Here is an 18,529-nt window from a genome sequence, read left to right on the forward strand (position 1 = left end):
CCTGTTGAACTATGTGGAAACAGGCAGGTTAAAGCAGAACATGTCATCCCTGTTGAACTCTGAGGAAACAGGTGGGTTAAAGCAGAACATGTCATCCCTGTTGAACTATGTGCAAACAGGCAATGTTAAAACAGAACATGTCATCATGTAGGCTCGTTGAGAACAAGTTCTCATTTACAACTGCGACCTGGCTAAGATAAAGCAAAGCAGTTCGACACATACAACAACACAGAATTACACATGGAATAAACAAACATACAGTCAATAATACAGTAGAAAAAGTATATGTACAGTGTGTGCAAAGGAGGTAAGGTAAGGGTGGTAAGGCAATGAATAAGCCATAGTGGCGAAGTAGTTATAATATACCAATTTAACACTGGAGTGATAGATGTGCAGAAGATGAATGTGCAAGTAGAGATACTGGGGTGCAAAGGAGCAAGATAAATAAATAAATACAGTATGGGGATGAGGTAGTTGGATGGGCTATTTACAGATGAACTATGTACAGGTGCAATGATCTGTGAGCTGCTTTGAAAGCTGGTGCTTAAAGCTTAGTGAGGGAGATGTGAGTCTCCCGCTTCAGTGATTTTTGCAGTTTGTTCCAGTCATTGGCAGCAGAGAACTGGAAGGAAAGGCGGTCAAAAGAGGAATTGGCTTTGGGGGTGACCAGTGAGATATACCTGCTGGAGCGCGTGCTAAGGGTGGGTGCTGCTATGGTGACCAGTGAGCTAAGATAATTCGGGGCTTTATCTAGCTTGTAGATGACCTGGAGCAAGTGGGTTTGGCGACAAGTATAAAGCACGGGCCAGCCAATGAGAGCGTACAGGTCGCAGTGGTGGGTAGTATAAGGGGCTTTGGTGACAAAACGGATGGCACTGTGATAGACTGCATCCAATTTGTTGAGTAGAGTGTTGGAGGCTATTTTGTAGATGACATCACCGAAGTCGAGAATCGGTATGATGGTCAGTTTCACCAGGTGTTCATTTGGCGGCATGAGTGAAGGATGCTTTGTCGCAAAATAGGAAGCAGATTTTAGATGTAATTTTGGATTGGAGATGCTTAATGTGAGTCTGGAAGGAGAGTTTACAGTCTAGCCAGACACCTAGGTATTTGTACTTGTCCACATATTCTAAGTCAAAACGGCGGTCAGGTGGGGGCAGCGATCGGTTGAAGACTATGCATTTAGTTTTGCTTGCATTTAAGAGCAGTTGGAGGCCACGGAAGGAGAGTTGTATGGCATTGAAGCTCGTCTGGAGGTTAGTTAACACAGTGTCCAAAGAAGGGCCAGATGTATTCAGAATGGTGTCGTCTGCGTAGAGGTGGATCAGAGAATCACCCGCAGCAAGAGCGACATCATTGATGTATACAGAGAAGAGAGTCGGTCCGAGAATTGAACCCTGTGGCACCCTCAGAGAGAGTGCCAGAGGCCCGGACAACAGGCCCTCTAATTTCACACACTGAACTCTATCAGAGAAATAGATGGTGAACCAGGTGAGGAAGTCATTTGAGAAACCAAGGCTGTTGAGTCTGCCGCTAAAAATGTGGTGATTGACAGTCGAAAGCCTTGTCCAGGTCGCTGAATACCGCTGCACAGTAATGTCTCTTATCGATGGCAGTTATGATATCGTTTAGGACCTTGAGCGTGGCTGAGGTGCACCCATGATCAGCTCGGATACCAGATTGCATAGCGGAGAAGGTACGGTGGGATTCGAAATGGTTGGTAATCTGTTTGTTAACTTGGCTTTCGAAGACCTTAGAAAGGCAGGGTCGGATAGATATAGGTCTGTAACTGTTTGGGTCTAGAGTGTCTCCCCCTTTGAAGAGGGGGATTATCGCAGCAGCTTTTCAATCTTTGGGATCTCAGACGATACGAAAGAGCGGTTGAACAGGCTAGTAATAGGGGTTGCAACAACTTCGGCAGATAATAACCTCACACTCAACGTCAACAAAACTAAGGAGATGATTGTGGACTTCAGGAAACAGCAGAGGGAACACCCCCCTATCCACATCGATGGAACAGTAGTGGAGAGGGTAGTAAGTTTTAAGTTCCTCGGCGTACACATCACAGACAAACTGAATTGGTCCACCCACACAGACAGCATCGTGAAGAAGGTGCAGCAGCTCCTCTTCAACCTAAGGAGGCTGAAGAAATTCGGCTTGTCACCAAAAGCACTCACAAACTTCTACAGATGCACAATCGTGAGCATCCTGTCGGGCTGTATCACCACCTGGTGCGGCAACTGCTCCGCCCACAACCGTAAGGCTCTCCAGAGGGTAGTGAGGTCTGCACAAAGCATCACCGGGGGCAAACTACCTGCCCTCCAGGACACCTACACCACCCGATGTCACAGGAAGGCCATAGAGATCATCAAGGACAACAACCACCCGAGCCACTGCCTGTTCACTCGCTATCATCCAGAAGGCGAGGTCAGTACAGGTGCATCAAAGCTGGGACCGAGAGACTGAAAAACAGCTTCTATCTCAAGGCCATCAGACTGTTAAACAGCAACCACTAACATTGAGTGGCTGCTGCCAACACACTGACTCAACTCCAGCCACTTTAATAATGGGAATTGATGGGAAATGATGTAAAATATATCACTAGCCACTTTAAACAATGCTACCTAATATAATGTTTATATACCCTACATTATTCATCTCATATGTATACGTATATACTGTACTCTATATCATCTATTGCATCTTTATGTAATACATGTATCACTAGCCACTGTAACTATGCCACTTTGTTTACATACTCATCTCATATGTATATACTGTACTCGATACCATCTACTGTATCTTGCCTATGCCGCTCTGTACCATCACTCATTCATATATCTTTATGTACATATTCTTTATCCCCTTACACTTGTGTCTATAAGGTAGTAGTTTTGGAATTGTTAGCTAGATTACTTGTTGGTTATTACTGCATTGTCGGAACTAGAAGCACAAGCATTTCGCTACACTCGCATTAACATCTGCTAACCATGTGTATGTGACAAATAAAATTTGATTTGATTTGATTTTTATTGGCAGCTCTTTCAGAACATCAGCTATCTGGATTCGGGTGAAGGAGAAATGGGGGAGGCTTGGGCAAGTTGCTGTGGGGGGTGCAGGGCAGTTGACCGGGGTAGTCAGGTGGAAAGCAAGGCCAGCCATAGAAAAATGCTTACATGTCATCCCTGTTAAACTGTGTGGATACAGGCAGGGTTACAGCAGAACATGTCATCCCTGTTAAACTATGTGGATACAGGCAGGGTTACAGCAGAACATTTCATGCCTGTTAAACTGTGTGGATACAGGCAGGGTTACATTAGAACATGTCATCCCTGTTGTACTATCTTGCTGTCCTGAAGTGTTGCATAATCTCTTGGTCTGACTGGCATTCCTCTGCATGACTTCCAGTGATATCAGAGCTGTGGACTTGGCAGGCAATGGTCCGGTAGCGTGAAGGAATCTGCTTCAGTGGATGTTTCATTGATATTCACTAGTGGCTGAAATGCAAGTGAAAAGAGCAGGGTGTCTTGGCACAATGATATCTTTGTATTGGTTCGTTGTTGTGTTGCTCTCCTGGTCTGTCTGTATGTTTTGGGATGTACACAGTCTTTCTCTAGGAGCACGGCTTTCCCAAAAGTCTTTCTCTGGGAGCATGGCTTTCCCAACACACAGTCTTTCTCTAGGAGCACGGCATTCCTAACAGTCTTTCTCTCGGAGCACGGCATTCCCAACAGTCATTCTCTTGGAGCATGGCTTTCCCAACAGTCTTTCTCTCGGAGCACGGCTTTCCCAAAAGTCATTCTCTTGGAGCATGGCTTTCCCAACACACAGTCTTTCTCTAGGAGCACGGCATTCCCAACAGTCTTTCTCTCGGAGCACGGCTTTCCCAACAGTCATTCTCTTGGAGCATGGCTTTCCTAACAGTCTTTCTCTATGAGCATGGCTTTCCCAACAGTCTTTCTCTAGGAGCATGGCTTTCCCAACACAGTCTTTCTCTGGGAGCATGGCTTTCCCAACAGTCTTTGTCTAGGAGCATGGCTTTCCCAACAGTCCTTCTCTAGGAGCACGGCTTTCCCAACAGTCTTTCTCTAGTAGCATGGCTTTCCCAACACAGTCTTTCTCTAGAACATGGCTTTCCCAACACAGTCTTTCTCTAGGATCACAGCTTTCTCACCACAGTCTTTCTCTAGGAGCATGGCTTTCCGAACAGTCTATCTCTAGGAGCATGGTTTTCCCAAAAGTCTTTCTCTGGGAGCACGGCTTTCCTAACAGTCTTTCTCTGGGAGCACGGCTTTCCCAACAGTCTTTCTCTGGGAGCACGGCTTTTCCAACACACAGTCTTTCTCTAGGAGCACGGCTTTCCCAACACACAGTCTTTCTCTGGGAGCATGGCTTTCCCAACACAGTCTTTCTCTCGGAGCACGGCTTTCCCAACATTCTTTCTCTAGGAGCATGGCTTTCCCAACACACAGTCTTTCTCTAGGAGCATGGCTTTCCCAACAGTCTTTCTCTAGGAGCACGGCTTTCCCAACATTCTTTCTCTAGGAGCATGGCTTTCCCAACACACAGTCTTTCTCTAGGAGCATGGCTTTCCCAACAGTCTTTCTCTAGGAGCACGGCTTTCCCAACATTCTTTCTCTAGGAGCATGGCTTTCCCAACACACAGTCTTTCTTTAGGAGCACCGCTTTCCCAACACACAGTCTTTCTCTCGGAGCACGGCTTTCCCAACACAGAGTCTTTCTCTCGGAGCACGGCTTTCCCAACACAGAGTGTTCCTAGAGAAAGACATTATTCACCATTTTAATAATGATGGAACATGTACAATGTGTTCCACCAGAGACTGCAATGTTAGTACTATAGGGATCACTGGTAACCAGCTATCACCAACCAACCATATGACATGTGCGTGTGCATTTTGTGTGCACGTGTGTGTGTGTGTCCTACATAGAACTAATGGGAAAGGCACTATTCTCTTCATCAACAGGCTGTTCAGTTCAACTTCTGACTACCAATACTTGTCACCGACACCACTTGTTGTAAGTGTCTATAGTCATGTGATCCATGTTAAACACATCTGAAGAGGGCTAGTGTTGAAAAGTAGTATTTATATTTCAGTCTTTTTGATATCCTGCAGAGTCTTTTTTTATGTGGGCACTGATGCTTGACTAAATATTCAAATTAGAAAACAAGGGAGAAAGAAAGCAAAGCTTTCTTGTTTAGAATGGGCAGTTTGTGAAACATTTCCTAATTCTTAATGAGGGACTCATGGCACTATGCCAAGCTGTGGGACCAATAAAATGGACTCTATTAGGTGGGAGAGGGGGCAGAGGGGAGGGGTAAGGGGGCTGACTGGGTGACCAATGGAGAGGGTTTCTATTTGAGCTGTGGAGGGGACAGAGGGGAGGGGGGCTGGCTGTGGGGGACTGGGGGACCCCCTCGCCCTCCCTCTACCTGGGTCTTAGAGAGCTCCAGTAGGGACAGAGGACAGACGACAGTAACTTTCCCACAGAGGTGTAGCTGTCGATTTATCTGTGGATGGTTCCCACCTGCACTCCTTCTGGGACCTAGTTTGATAACCCTAACCTGTTGGACAGTTGGGTTAGCTAACCCTTACCCTTGGACAGTTGGGTGTGAAACGTTACAGAGATGTCTGAGAACAACAACAACAACCACGAAGAGAAGGAGAAGGAAAGGGATGGAGAGAAGGAGAAAGAGAGGGATGGAGAGAAGGAGAAAGAGAGGGATGGAGAGAAGGAGAAAGAGAGGGATGGAGAGAAGGAGAAAGAGAGGGATGGAGAGAGGGATGAGGACTGGAATGAGGAGAGGGATGAGGTTCTTGTTAGGATTCCTCCACCTCCACCTCAAGTGGTCAGAGTTGGCCAGCTGGCCCCAGGGGCCAAGATGAATGGGTTAGGAGATGAAAGAAAAACCAACCTGGATGGGCAGCAGCCTTTAAGCCGTAGTATCTTCCCTTTCTCTCCAGTCTCTCCAGCAGGCGAGAGGATCCGCATTATGCTGGGAGAGGATGATGATGGACCGTCACCACCTCAACTCTTCACTGAGCTGGATGAGCTGCTCTCTGTGGATGGGCAGGAGATGGAGTGGAAGGAGACAGCCAGGTAGGATGTCTAACTCTAACCCTAACCTAAATAATAGTCAGGTAGGATGTCTTATAGCCCATAACCTTCATTAGATGTATTCAATATAACATTTAACGATTCAAAGTAAAGCATAGTATATTGAGTTTCTTTTTTAAAGTTAATACAATTCAGTAATTGGACACCTAAAAAGATGAGTAATAAATTCCTAAGTTTTGGGTGGTGTTGGGCCTCTGCCAGATACAGGCTGGTTCCAACATGCCAGATGGACACTGGTGTCAACATGGTAGATAAACACTGCTGTCAAGATGGTAGATAAACACTGGTCTACCATGTTGACAGCAGTGTTTATCTACCATGTTGACAGCAGTGTTTATCTACCATGTTGAAACCAGTGTGTATATACCATCTTGACACCAGTGTTTATCTACCATGTTGACACCAGTGTTTATGTGTCAACATGTGTCAACATGCCAGATAAACACTGGTGTCAACATGGTAGATAAACACTGGAGTCAACATGGTAGATAAACACTGGAGTCAACATGGTAGATAAACACTGGTGTCAACATGGTAGATAAACACTGGTGTCAACATGGTAGATAAACACTGGTGTCAACATGGTAGATAAACACTGGTGTCAACATGGTAGATAAACACTGGAGTCAACATGGTAGATAAACACTGGTGTCGACATGGTAGATAAACACTGGTGTCAACATAGTAGATAAACACTGGTGTCAACATGGTAGATAAAATCTGGTGTCAAGATGGTAGATAAACACTGGTGTCAAGATGGTAAATAAACACTGGTGTCAACATGGTAGATACACACTGGTGTCAAGATGGTAGATAAACACTGTCGCTGTTGATTGGATTAATAATCATTTTATGGCTGTATACTGGGTATTGGTAATGATAATGATATTTGTCCTGATGACAGGAATCAAGTCAAATACATTTTTATTTTTCACATTCGCCAAATTCAACCTTACCGTGAAATGATTACTTACAAGCCCTTAACCAACAATGCATAATTCACATAATGTCGCCGGATGGGAGGGCTGCCGTTTTACGGGCCCCTAACCAACTGTGCTCTTTTGTTTGTTTTTTCTCATTGTTTTTAAATAATTGTGTACATAATGTTGCTGCTAACGTCTCTTATGACCGAAAAGAGCATCTGGACATCAGAACAGTGATTACTTACCTCGAACTGGACGAAGATTTTTTCACAAAGAGTACGAAGCGAAGGACATACTACTTTGTCGAGACAAGGCCCAAATCCCCGTCATCAGCATGAAGGAAAGACAAAGAAAACGGGGGAGGAGGGCAGGGTGCCTTGTAAGAATTTGCCAATGAGTAGGTAAACCACCACTACACTCTGTATTATTGGCCAACGTGCAATCACTGGAAAACAAACTCGATAATCTACGGTCGAGACTATTCTACTAACGGGACAATAAAAACGGTCATATTTTATGTTTCATCGAGACTTGGCTGAACAACGACACGGATAACATAGAGCTGGCTGGCTTCGCCGTATTTCGGCAGGACAAAGTAGCTTTGTCTGGTAAGACGAGTGACGGGGGTGTGTATTTGTCAATAACTGCTGTTGCGTGATGTCTAATATTAAAGAAGTCTTGAGGTATTGCTCATCTGAGGTAGAATACCTCATGATAAGCTGTAGACCACACTATCTACCAAGAGAGTTCTCATCTATATTATTCATGGCGTTTATTTATCACCACAAACTGATGCTGGCACTAAGACCGCACTCAACGAGCTGTATAATGTCACGTGTGCTCCCTCTCCGGCTTCTCGGTCACCAGGCTAATCGTTATGGTGCACACCTGTCACCATTGTTACACGCACCTGCACGTCATCACTCACCTGGACTCCATCACTTCCTTGATTACCTGCCCTATACAGTGGGGCAAAAAAGTATTTAGTCAGCCACCAATTGTGCAAGGTATCCCACTTAAAAAGATGAGAGAGACCTGTAATTTTCATCATAGGTACACTTCAACTATGACAGACAAAATTAGAGAAAAAAATCCAGAAAATCACATTGTAGGATTTTTAATGAATTTATTTGCAAATTATGGTGGAAAAAAAATATTTGTTCACCTACAAACAAGCAAGATTTCTGGCTCTCACAGACCTGTAACTTCTTCTTTAAGAGGCTCCTCTGTCCTCCACTCGTTACCTGTATTAATGGCACCTGTTTGAACTTGTTATCAGTATAAAAGACACCTGTCCACAACCTCAAACAGTCACATTCCAAACTCCACTATGGCCAAGACCAAAGAGCTGTCAAAGGACACCAGAAACAAAATTGTAGACCTGCACCAGGCTGGGAAAACTGAATCTGCAATAGGTAAGCAGCTCGGTTTGAAGAAATCAACTGTGGGAGCAATTATTAGGAAATGGAAGACATACAAGACCACTGATAATCTCCCTCAATCTGGGTCTCCACGCAAGATCTCATCCCGTGGGGTCAAAATGATCACAAGATTGGTGAGCAAAAATCACAGAACCACATGGGGGGACCTAGTGAATGACCTGCAGAGAGCTGGGACCAAAGTAACAAATCAGCAAGGGCATTGAAGATGAAACGTGGCTGGGTCTTTCAGCATGACAATGATCCCAAACACATCACTTATATGCCTCTACATATCATTTAATATTCCTCAAAACAACAGAAGAAATACAGAAACCCCTTTTTAAAACAGAGTTAAAAGAGACTGGGACTTTTTCCCTAGTTTGGAGTCTAAACCCTTAATAGTGAATGGTCTCTGAGCAATTGTCTCAAGACAATTTACTGATTTCTCTACCCTACCAGTGTGTGTTCTGACCATATCTTGCGAATCACCTGAACCCAGTCTTTGTAACTCTTGGTCACTAGCCTAAATCAGTTGGTCATATCTCCAGAGCTTTCCTCTTCATCAGAGTCTTAAAGGACCATTCTGACCCTCATACTCTGGATCTACAGCTCCCTCTGATTGAGATCACGTGAATCATCCATAGGCGTTTCTACCGGCAGAAAGCTGATGTCTAGAAGAAGGTTCTGATGTACCACCTTGGTGTTTCCTTCATCATCCATCAGTTTATATATGTGTGTATGTAGGTTTCTGTCAATGACAGCGTACACCTTAGCTTCACACTAGTCTGCAAGTTTTCTTTTTCTCCTTTCTCCTTTGTAAGCAAGAATCACCCTGTCTCCTTTGTTAATGAGAATCACCCTGTCTCCTTTGTTAGTGAGAATCACCCTGTCTCCTGTGTTAGTGAGAATCACCCTGTCTCCTTTGTTAGTGAGAATCACCCTGTCTCCTTTGTTAATGAGAATCACCCTGCCTCCTTTGTTAGTGAGAATAACCCTTTCTCCTTTGTTAGTGAGAATCACCCTGTCTCCTTTGTTAGTGAGAATCACCTTTTCTCCTTTGTTAGTGAGAATCACCCTTTCTCCTTTGTTAGTGAGAATCACCCTTTCTCCTTTGTTAGTGAGAATCACCCTTTCTCCTTTGTTAGTGAGAATCACCCTTTCTCCTTTGTTAGTGAGAATCACCCTGTCTCCTTTGTTAGTGAGAATCACCCTGTCTCCTTTGTTCAGGTGACTGTCTCTGACTTTTCTGTCATAACATTAGGTCTGTTTCTGTTGTTCCTTAACCGTATGCTGTTGAGCGATGCTCCCTGCTTCATGGAGAAGGGACATCAGTGTTTTGACGTAGCTACTATAGTTAACAACCACAGGATTCCTCAAAACTTGCTTGAACATTACATCAACAGGAAGGCTCGTAACGGGACCAAATATGAGCTGAAATGGTGCATAGCCAGTGGTCTCATGTACAGTAGCATTGTAGGCAAACGTTAGGCTTTGTATCTGCTGCGGCCATTTCTCTTTAGCTTTTAGAGGCAGTGAGCAAAGCATATTTCCCAGAGTTCAATTGAACATTTCTGTTCCTCCATTCCCCATGGGATGGTACGCAATTGTGTGTGACTTGGCGACACAAGAGAGCTTGAAGTTCTGCGATTAGCTTGCTTTCAAAATTGGCCCCTTGATCCGTGTGGATCCGCTCAGCCAATCCATAAAACCAAAATACGTTGTCCAATACCTTTCTGGCAACTTACTTTGCTGTTTGATTCGTGCATGGAAAGGTGTGAGCTAATTTGGTGAAGTGATCTGTCAGAACCAATAGAGTGGTTCTTCCTTTAAAAGTTGCGTCGTACTACAGCACACCTTGTGGACTGTCGCAGAATTCTATGGCATGTTATTTAAGTGTCAGCCATTGTTGCCATTAATGCTAGTTAGTGCTAGTTTGACCACCAGAGGGCATCTTTGAGAAGCATTTAACTTTTTTAATAATGGCTGTACTACAGAATTCAAAATATTTTTTTTGTTAGAACAAAACTGGATTGATTTTAACCTCTCTAGGGTAGGGGCCAGCATTCGGAATTTTGGATGAAAAGCATGCCCAAATTAAACCGCCTGCTACTCGGGCCCAGAAGATAGGATATGCATATAACTGGTAGATTTGGACAGAAAACACTCTAAAGTTTCCAAAACTGTTAAAATACTGTCTGTGAGTATAACAGAACAGAAAGGAAGTTTTTTGTTTGTTTTTGTTTTGTAGTTTTTTATTCAATGCCATTACAGTATCCATTGATTTAGGACTCAATTTGCAGTTCCTATGCCTTCCACTAGATGTCAACAGTCTTTAGAAATTGTTTCAGGCTTGTATTCTAATAAATGAGGGATTAAGACCAGTCTGAATGAGTGGACCCTGATGTGTTACAGAGCTTTTTCATGCGCAATCCTGAGAGAGTGCATTTCTTGTTTACCTTTTATAATGACAACGTTATTGTCCGGTTTAAATATTATAGATCATTTAGGCTAAAAACAACCTGCGGATTGAATATAAACCTCATTTGACATGTTTCTATGAACTTTACAGATACAATTTGGATTTTTTTGTCTGGCTGTTTTGACTGCGTTTGAGCCTGTGGATTACAGAAGAAAATGCGCGAGGGATTAAGGGATTAATTGTATCTATTTTTCGGAGTTTTGTAACGCTTCTGCTTGGCTGGTTACTGGTTGTAATAATTTGTCAACCTGGCTATGTTCTCAAATAATCGTAAGGTATGATTTCGCCGTAAAGCATTTTTTACATTTGACACCGTGGTTGGATTCACAAGAAGTTCATCTTTAAACCTATGTAAAATATGTTTTGTTTTCGGAGTATTTCTGTATTTGAATTTGGCGCTCTGCAGTCTCACTGGATGTTGGCCAGATGGGATGCAACCGTCCCACATACCCTAGAGAGGTTAAGAAATGTAGCTTAATTAATTTGATTAATGTTATGGTGTTTCTAAACCCCCATTTTTCTGGAAAATGTGGTGCTGTACAACGTAACCAGTCGGGAGTAGCTACTGTACTAAGAGCAAAATAATCCTAACATTTCCACACCCTAATTGTAGGCTAACCAATACCCAAACAGAGATTCAGTGAAAATAAAAATCTCATTGATTTATCAATACCAGTCCCTATGCTTGTTTTAGAGCGGCGAAAAACGGTGCTGAAATAGTTGACCACATATCATTCAGGGATATTTATTCCCATAGTAATTAATTATGGATCCATAATTAAATAAACATCTGCATTACAATAGTAATGCAGGGTTAGTAATAAATTAATATATTTGTAGGGGTTTATGCATTTTTTTGTTGGGGCAAATCTGGTTTTAGAGTACTTAAAACAATGCATTTGGTAGACTCGGTAAGATGGACTCACTGACGGTTGAAGATGATAAGCGATCGTCAAAGGCAATCAACACCATTCTAATCAGTCAGACAGTTAAAAAACGTGACTGCAAGTGAAGAGCAAAATTATCCTAACATTTCCAAATAAAAATCTGACTGATTTATCAAGACTAGTCCCTAGCTCTGTCATTCAGTGATATGTATTCCCTATTGTCCTGCTGATGGTGGAAATAAACATCTGCATTTTGAAAGAGTATTTTTATCATTATTTTATTAAGGGAAGCATGAAGGTCTCCTGATTTAAACCCAAACTTGGTGCAACTGAAATGTAGATGAAATAATCATCTGCATGTTTGCATGGATTGTGACTCCATCTCATTCCTCGCCCAACTTCGCCAATGACTCTCCACCAGTGACGTGACTCTCCGCCAATAATTACATTTAGAGAAATGGAGGATTCTAAATGAATATCTAAGAGGCATTTTTCATTAGGGCAAATCTGATCTGTGAGAATATCTAAGGGGCTTTTATATAATTATAATGCAGGGTTAATAATAATTGCTTTGTTTAAAAAGTAGCGATATTTTGGAGATGATTTTGTTTCAAATAACCGAAACTGAGTGATTGAAATCTGAATAAAGGGAAAAAGGCCATTCATGAACTTGGGGTGAGACATTCTTACTAATTTGTAAATAAAGCCAGTTTGTTATTTAGAATGATTTATTTCTGTTTTTAGAGGGGAGAAACCAAAAGCCCACCTTGCCTATTTTTGGGAAAATCGTCAGTCCACATGTCAAATGAAATTCCCCCACTTGTATTTACCCAAGGTTGCAGGTAGCCTAGTGGTTAGAGCGTTAGGCCAGTAACCGAAAGGTTGTGTTACGGTGCGTGAATGAGGACCCAAAAGCGAATTAACTTAAACAGAGCTTCTTTAATTACCAAACATAAGTAGGCTCAGACGGACCGGCAGATTCCGACAGGACAAGACAAGGTTACAGCAAACATGACGACAGTCTGGTTCAGGCATGAAACACAACAAACAAGAATCCGACAAGGACAGGAGCAGAAACAGAGAGAGATATAGGGACCTAATCAGAGGGAAAAAGGGAACAGGTGGGAAAAGGGGTGACGAGGTGGTTAGGAGGAGACAAGGCACAGCTGGGGGAAAGAGGGGGAGAAAAGGTAACCTAACAACGACCAGCAGAGGGAGACAGGGTGAAGGGAAAGGACAGAGACAAGACACAACATGACAGTACATGACAGTACCCCCCCACTCACCGAGCGCCTCCTGGCGCACTCGAGGAGGAAACCTGGCAGCAACGGAGGAAATCCTCGATCAGCGCACGGTCCAGCACGTCCCGAGAGGGAACCCAACTCCTCTCCTCAGGACCGTACCAATCCCAATCTACGAGGTACTGGTGACCACGGCCCCGAGGACGCATGTCCAAAATTCTACGGACCCTGTAGATGGGTGCGCCCTCGACAAGGATGGGGGGGGGGGGGGGAAGACGAGCGGGGGCGCGAAGGACGGGCTTGATGCAGGAGACATGGAAGACCGGGTGGACGCGACGAAGGTATCGCGGAAGAAGAAGTCGAACTGCGACAGGATTAATGACCCGAGAAATACGGAATGGACCAATGAACCGCGGGGTCAACTTGCGAGAAGCCGTCTTAAGGGGAAGGTTCTGAGTGGAGAGCCAAACTCTCTGACCGCGACAATATCTAGGACTCTTAGTTCTACGCTTATTAGCAGCCCTCACAGTCTGCGTCCTATAACGGCAAAGTGCAGACCTGACCCTCTTCCAGGTGCGCTCGCAACGTTGGACAAAAGCCTGAGCGGAGGGGACGCTGGACTCGGCGAACTGAGATGAGAACAGCGGAGGCTGGTACCCGAGGCTACTCTGAAAAGGAGATTGCCCGGTCGCAGACGAAGGAAGCGAGTTGTGGGCGTATTCTGCCCAGGGGAGCTGTTCTGACCAAGACGCAGGGTTGCGAAAAGAAAGACTGCGTAAGATGCGACCAATAGTCTGATTGGCCCGTTCTGCTTGACCGTTAGACTGGGGGTGAAAGCCGGAAGAGAGACTGACGGAAGCCCCAATCAAACGGCAAAACTCCCTCCAAAATTGAGACGTGAATTGCGGACCTCTGTCCGAAACGACGTCTGACGGAAGGCCATGAATTCTGAAAACATTCTCGATGATGATTTGTGCCGTCTCTTTAGCAGAAGGAAGCTTAGCAAGGGGAATGAAATGAGCCGCCTTAGAGAACCTATCGACAACCGTAAGAATAACAGTCTTCCCCGCTGACGAAGGCAGTCCGGTGACAAAATCTAAGGCGATGTGAGACCACGGTCGAGAGGGAATAGGAAGCGGCCTGAAAAGGCCGGCAGGAGGAGAGTTACCGGACTTAGTCTGCGCGCAGACCGAACAAGCAGCCACGAAACGACGCGTGTCATGCTCCCGGGTGGGCCACCAAAAACGCTGGCGAATGGAAGCAAGCGTACCCCGAACGCCAGGGTGGCCGGCTAACTTGGCAGAGTGAGCCCACTGAAGAACGGCCAGACGAGTAGGAACGGGAACGAAAAGAAGGTTCCTAGGACAAGCGCGCGGCGACGGAGTGTGAGTGAGCGCTTGCTTTACCTGCCTCTCAATTCCCCAGACAGTCAACCCGACAACACGCCCCTCAGGGAGAATCCCCTCGGGGTCAGTGGAGGCTACTGAAGAACTGAAGAGACGAGACAAAGCATCAGGCTTGGTGTTCTTAGAGCCCGGACGATAAGAAATCACGAACTCGAAACGAGCGAAAAACAGCACCCAACGCGCCTGACGCGCATTAAGTCGTTTGGCAGAACGGATGTACTCAAGGTTCCTATGGTCAGTCCAAACGACAAAAGGAACGGTCGCCCCCTCCAACCACTGTCGCCATTCGCCTAGGGCTAACCGGATGGCGAGCAGTTCGCGGTTACCCACATCATAGTTACGTTCCGACGGCGACAGGCGATGAGAAAAATACGCGCATGGGTGGACCTTGTCGTCAGAGAGGGAGCGCTGAGAAAGAATGGCTCCCACGCCCACCTCTGACGCGTCAACCTCGACAACGAACTGTCTAGAGACGTCAGGTGTAACAAGGATAGGAGCGGATGTAAAACGATTCTTGAGGAGATCAAAAGCTCCCTGGGCGGAAACGGACCACTTAAAGCACGTCTTGACAGAAGTAAGGGCTGTGAGAGGAGCTGCCACCTGACCGAAATTACGGATGAAACGACGATAGAAGTTCGCGAAGCCGAGAAAGCGCTGCAGCTCGACGCGTGACTTAGGGACGGGCCAATCAATGACAGCTTGGACCTTAGCGGGATCCATCTTAATGCCTTCAGCGGAAATAACAGAACCGAGAAATGTGACGGAGGAGGCATGAAAAGTGCACTTCTCAGCCTTCACAAAAAGACAATTCTCTAAAAGGCGCTGGAGGACACGTCGAACGTGCTGAACATGAATCTGGAGTGACGGTGAAAAAATCAGGATATCGTCAAGGTAAACGAAAACAAAGATGTTCAGGATGTCTCTCAGGACATCATTGACTAATGCCTGAAAGACAGCTGGAGCGTTAGCGAGGCCGAAAGGAAGAACCCGGTATTCAAAGTGCCCTAACGGAGTGTTAAACGCCGTCTTCCACTCGTCCCCCTCCCTGATGCGCACGAGATGGTAAGCGTTACGAAGGTCCAACTTAGTGAAAAACCTGGCTCCCTGCAGGATCTCGAAGGCTGAAGACATAAGAGGAAGCGGATAACGATTCTTCACTGTTATGTCATTCAGCCCTCGATAATCTATGCAGGGGCGCAGAGACCCGTCCTTCTTCTTGACAAAAAAAAACCCCGCTCCGGCGGGAGAGGAGGAGGGGACTATGGTACCGGCGTCAAGAGCTACAGACAAATAATCTTCGAGAGCCTTACGTTCGGGAGCCGACAGAGAGTATAGTCTACCCCGGGGGGGGGGTGGTTCCCGGAAAGAGATCAATACTACAATCATACGACCGGTGTGGAGGAAGAGAGGTGGCCCTGGACCGACTGAACACCGTGCGCAGATCGTGATATTCCTCCGGCACCCCTGTCAAATCACCAGGCTCCTCCTGTGAAGAAGAGACAGAGGAAACAGGAGGGATAGCAGACATTAAACATTTCACATGACAAGAGACGTTCCAGGAGAGGATAGAATTACTAGACCAATTAATGGAAGGATTATGACAAACTAGCCAGGGATGGCCCAAAACAACAGGTGTAAAAGGTGAACGAAAAATTAAAAAAGAAATGGTTTCACTATGATTACCAGAAACAGTGAGGGTTAAAGGTAGCGTCTCACGCTGAATCCTGGGGAGAGGACTACCATCCAGGGCGAACAAGGCCGTGGGCTCCTTTAACTGTCTGAGAGGAATGTCATGTTCCCGAGCCCAGGTCTCGTCCATAAAACAGCCCTCCGCCCCAGAGTCTATTAAGGCACTGCAGGAAGCTGACGAACCGGTCCAGCGTAGATGGACCGACAAGGTAGTGCAGGATCTTGAAGGAGAGACAGGAGTAGTAGCGCTCACCAGTAGCCCTCCGCTTACTGATGAGCTCTGGCCTTTTACTGGACATGAAGTGACAAAATGACCAGCGGAACCGCAATAGAGACAGAGGCGGTTGGTGATTCTCCGTTCCCTCTCCTTAGTCGAGATGCGGATACCTCCCAGCTGCATGGGCTCAGCACCCGAGCCGGCAGAGGAAGATGGTAGTGATGCGGAGAGGGGGGCAACAGAGAACGCGAGCTCCTTTCCACGAGCTCGGTGACGAAGATCAACCCGTCGCTCAATGCGAATAGCGAGTTCAATCAAGGAATCCACGCTGGAAGGAACCTCCCGGGAGAGAATCTCATCCTTTACCTCTGCGCGGAGACCCTCCAGAAAACGAGCGAGCAAAGCCGGCTCGTTCCAGCCACTGGAGGCAGCAAGAGTGCGAAACTCAATAGAGTAGTCTGTTATGGATCGATTACCTTGACATAGGGAAGACAGGGCCCTGGAAGCCTCCTCCCCAAAAACAGATCGATCAAAAACCCGTATCATCTCCTCCTTAAAGTCCTGATACTGGTTAGTACACTCAGCCCTTGCCTCCCAGATTGCCGTGCCCCACTCACGAGCCCGTCCAATAAGGAGAGATATGACGTAGGCGACACGAGCAGTGCTCCTGGAGAAAGTGTAGGGCTGGAGAGAAAACACAATATCACACTGGGTGAGGAACGAGCGGCATTCAGTGGGCTCCCCAGAGTAACACGGCGGGTTATTGATTCTGGGCTCCGGAGATTCGAAAGCCCTGGAAGTGGCCGGTGGATCGAGGCGGAGATGGTGAACCTGTTCTGTGAGGTTGGAGACTTGGGTGGCCAGGGTCTCAACGGCATGTCGAGCAGCAGACAATTCCTGATCGTGTCTGCCTAGCATCGCTCCCTGGATCCCGACGGCTGAGTGGAGAGGATCCGAAGTCGCTGGGTCCATTCTTGGTCGGATTCTTCTGTTACGGTGCGTGAATGAGGACCCAAAAGCGAATTAACTTAAACAGAGCTTCTTTAATTACCAAACATAAGTAGGCTCAGACGGACCGGCAGATTCCGACAGGACAAGACAAGGTTACAGCAAACATGACGACAGTCTGGTTCAGGCATGAAACACAACAAACAAGAATCCGACAAGGACAGGAGCAGAAACAGAGAGAGATATAGGGACCTAATCAGAGGGAAAAAGGGAACAGGTGGGAAAAGGGGTGACGAGGTGGTTAGGAGGAGACAAGGCACAGCTGGGGGAAAGAGGGGGAGAAAAGGTAACCTAACAACGACCAGCAGAGGGAGACAGGGTGAAGGGAAAGGACAGAGACAAGACACAACATGACAGTACATGACAGGTTGCTAGATAAAATCCCTGAGCTGACATGGTAAACATGTCGTTCTGCCCCTGAACAAGGCAGTTAACCCACTGTTCCTAGGCACTCATTGTAAATAAGAATTTGTTCTTAAAACCTGTTAAGGATATGGCAGACATACGCCCCCTTTGGAGAGATTGGGTACCCCTAGTAAACTGGAAAAAAAATCTGTCAAAAATTGCTAATATATGCAAATAAAAATTATTATTGGATAGAAAACACTCTAAAGATTCTAAAACCGTTGGAATTATGTCTGTAAGTATAGCAGAACTCACAGGGCAGGCATTCTTCCAAACTAGTTTTTGTGGCCATGAAAGTTGGAGCAACTTTGACGTCATGGCCCCCACCCTTCCCAACCAGTTATGGACACTTTCTATCTCTTCCGCTAGATGTCCTCTTTCAGTAGAGCTTTGAATCGTTCAAATCCCGCGAGAATTGACCCTATGGGAGTGAAACTAGTGCGTGCCACGAGAGAATAGGCTGTGCGTATGGGCGCGAATTGGTCCCAGCCATTCCTTTGTTCCAGCACTCAAGAGAAGGGCAGACGATGGCCGATTGAATTGAAGTTTGTTTTGCGTGTCTAAAACATCATAAAGCTTGCTTCTGCACTTAGTTTGACCTGTTTAGTCAACATATAATATGTAATTTTGAAGTTTTGATGCGCAACTTTTCCGGACCAGAGGACGTTTTGGGTGCATTTCAGCTGATGTTATTAGCAGTAGCTAATACAAAGAC

The 18,529-nt window shown here is 45.7% G+C and overlaps 1 protein-coding gene across 9 annotated transcripts in view; it reads left to right on the forward strand.

The window, feature by feature from the left end:
• LOC110525129 (electrogenic sodium bicarbonate cotransporter 1) overlaps nt 1-18,529 on the forward strand; it is a 375,195-nt gene that overhangs the window by 189,528 nt on the left and 167,138 nt on the right. For 8 of the 9 annotated variants that reach the window (XM_036979187.2, XM_090239263.1, XM_090239262.1 and 5 more), the window contains one exon: nt 5,985-6,120. In XM_036979187.2, the coding sequence (XP_036835082.1) occupies nt 5,985-6,120 (136 nt within the window). Of the gene's footprint in view, nt 1-5,404; nt 6,121-18,529 lie in introns of those variants that run through there. The other variant, XM_090239261.1, reaches the window with a different exon arrangement.

Source organism: Oncorhynchus mykiss, chromosome 6, assembly GCF_057628025.1.
Source record: "Oncorhynchus mykiss isolate SJ-2025 chromosome 6, ASM5762802v1, whole genome shotgun sequence".
Classification (NCBI taxonomy): Eukaryota; Metazoa; Chordata; class Actinopteri; order Salmoniformes; family Salmonidae; genus Oncorhynchus; species Oncorhynchus mykiss.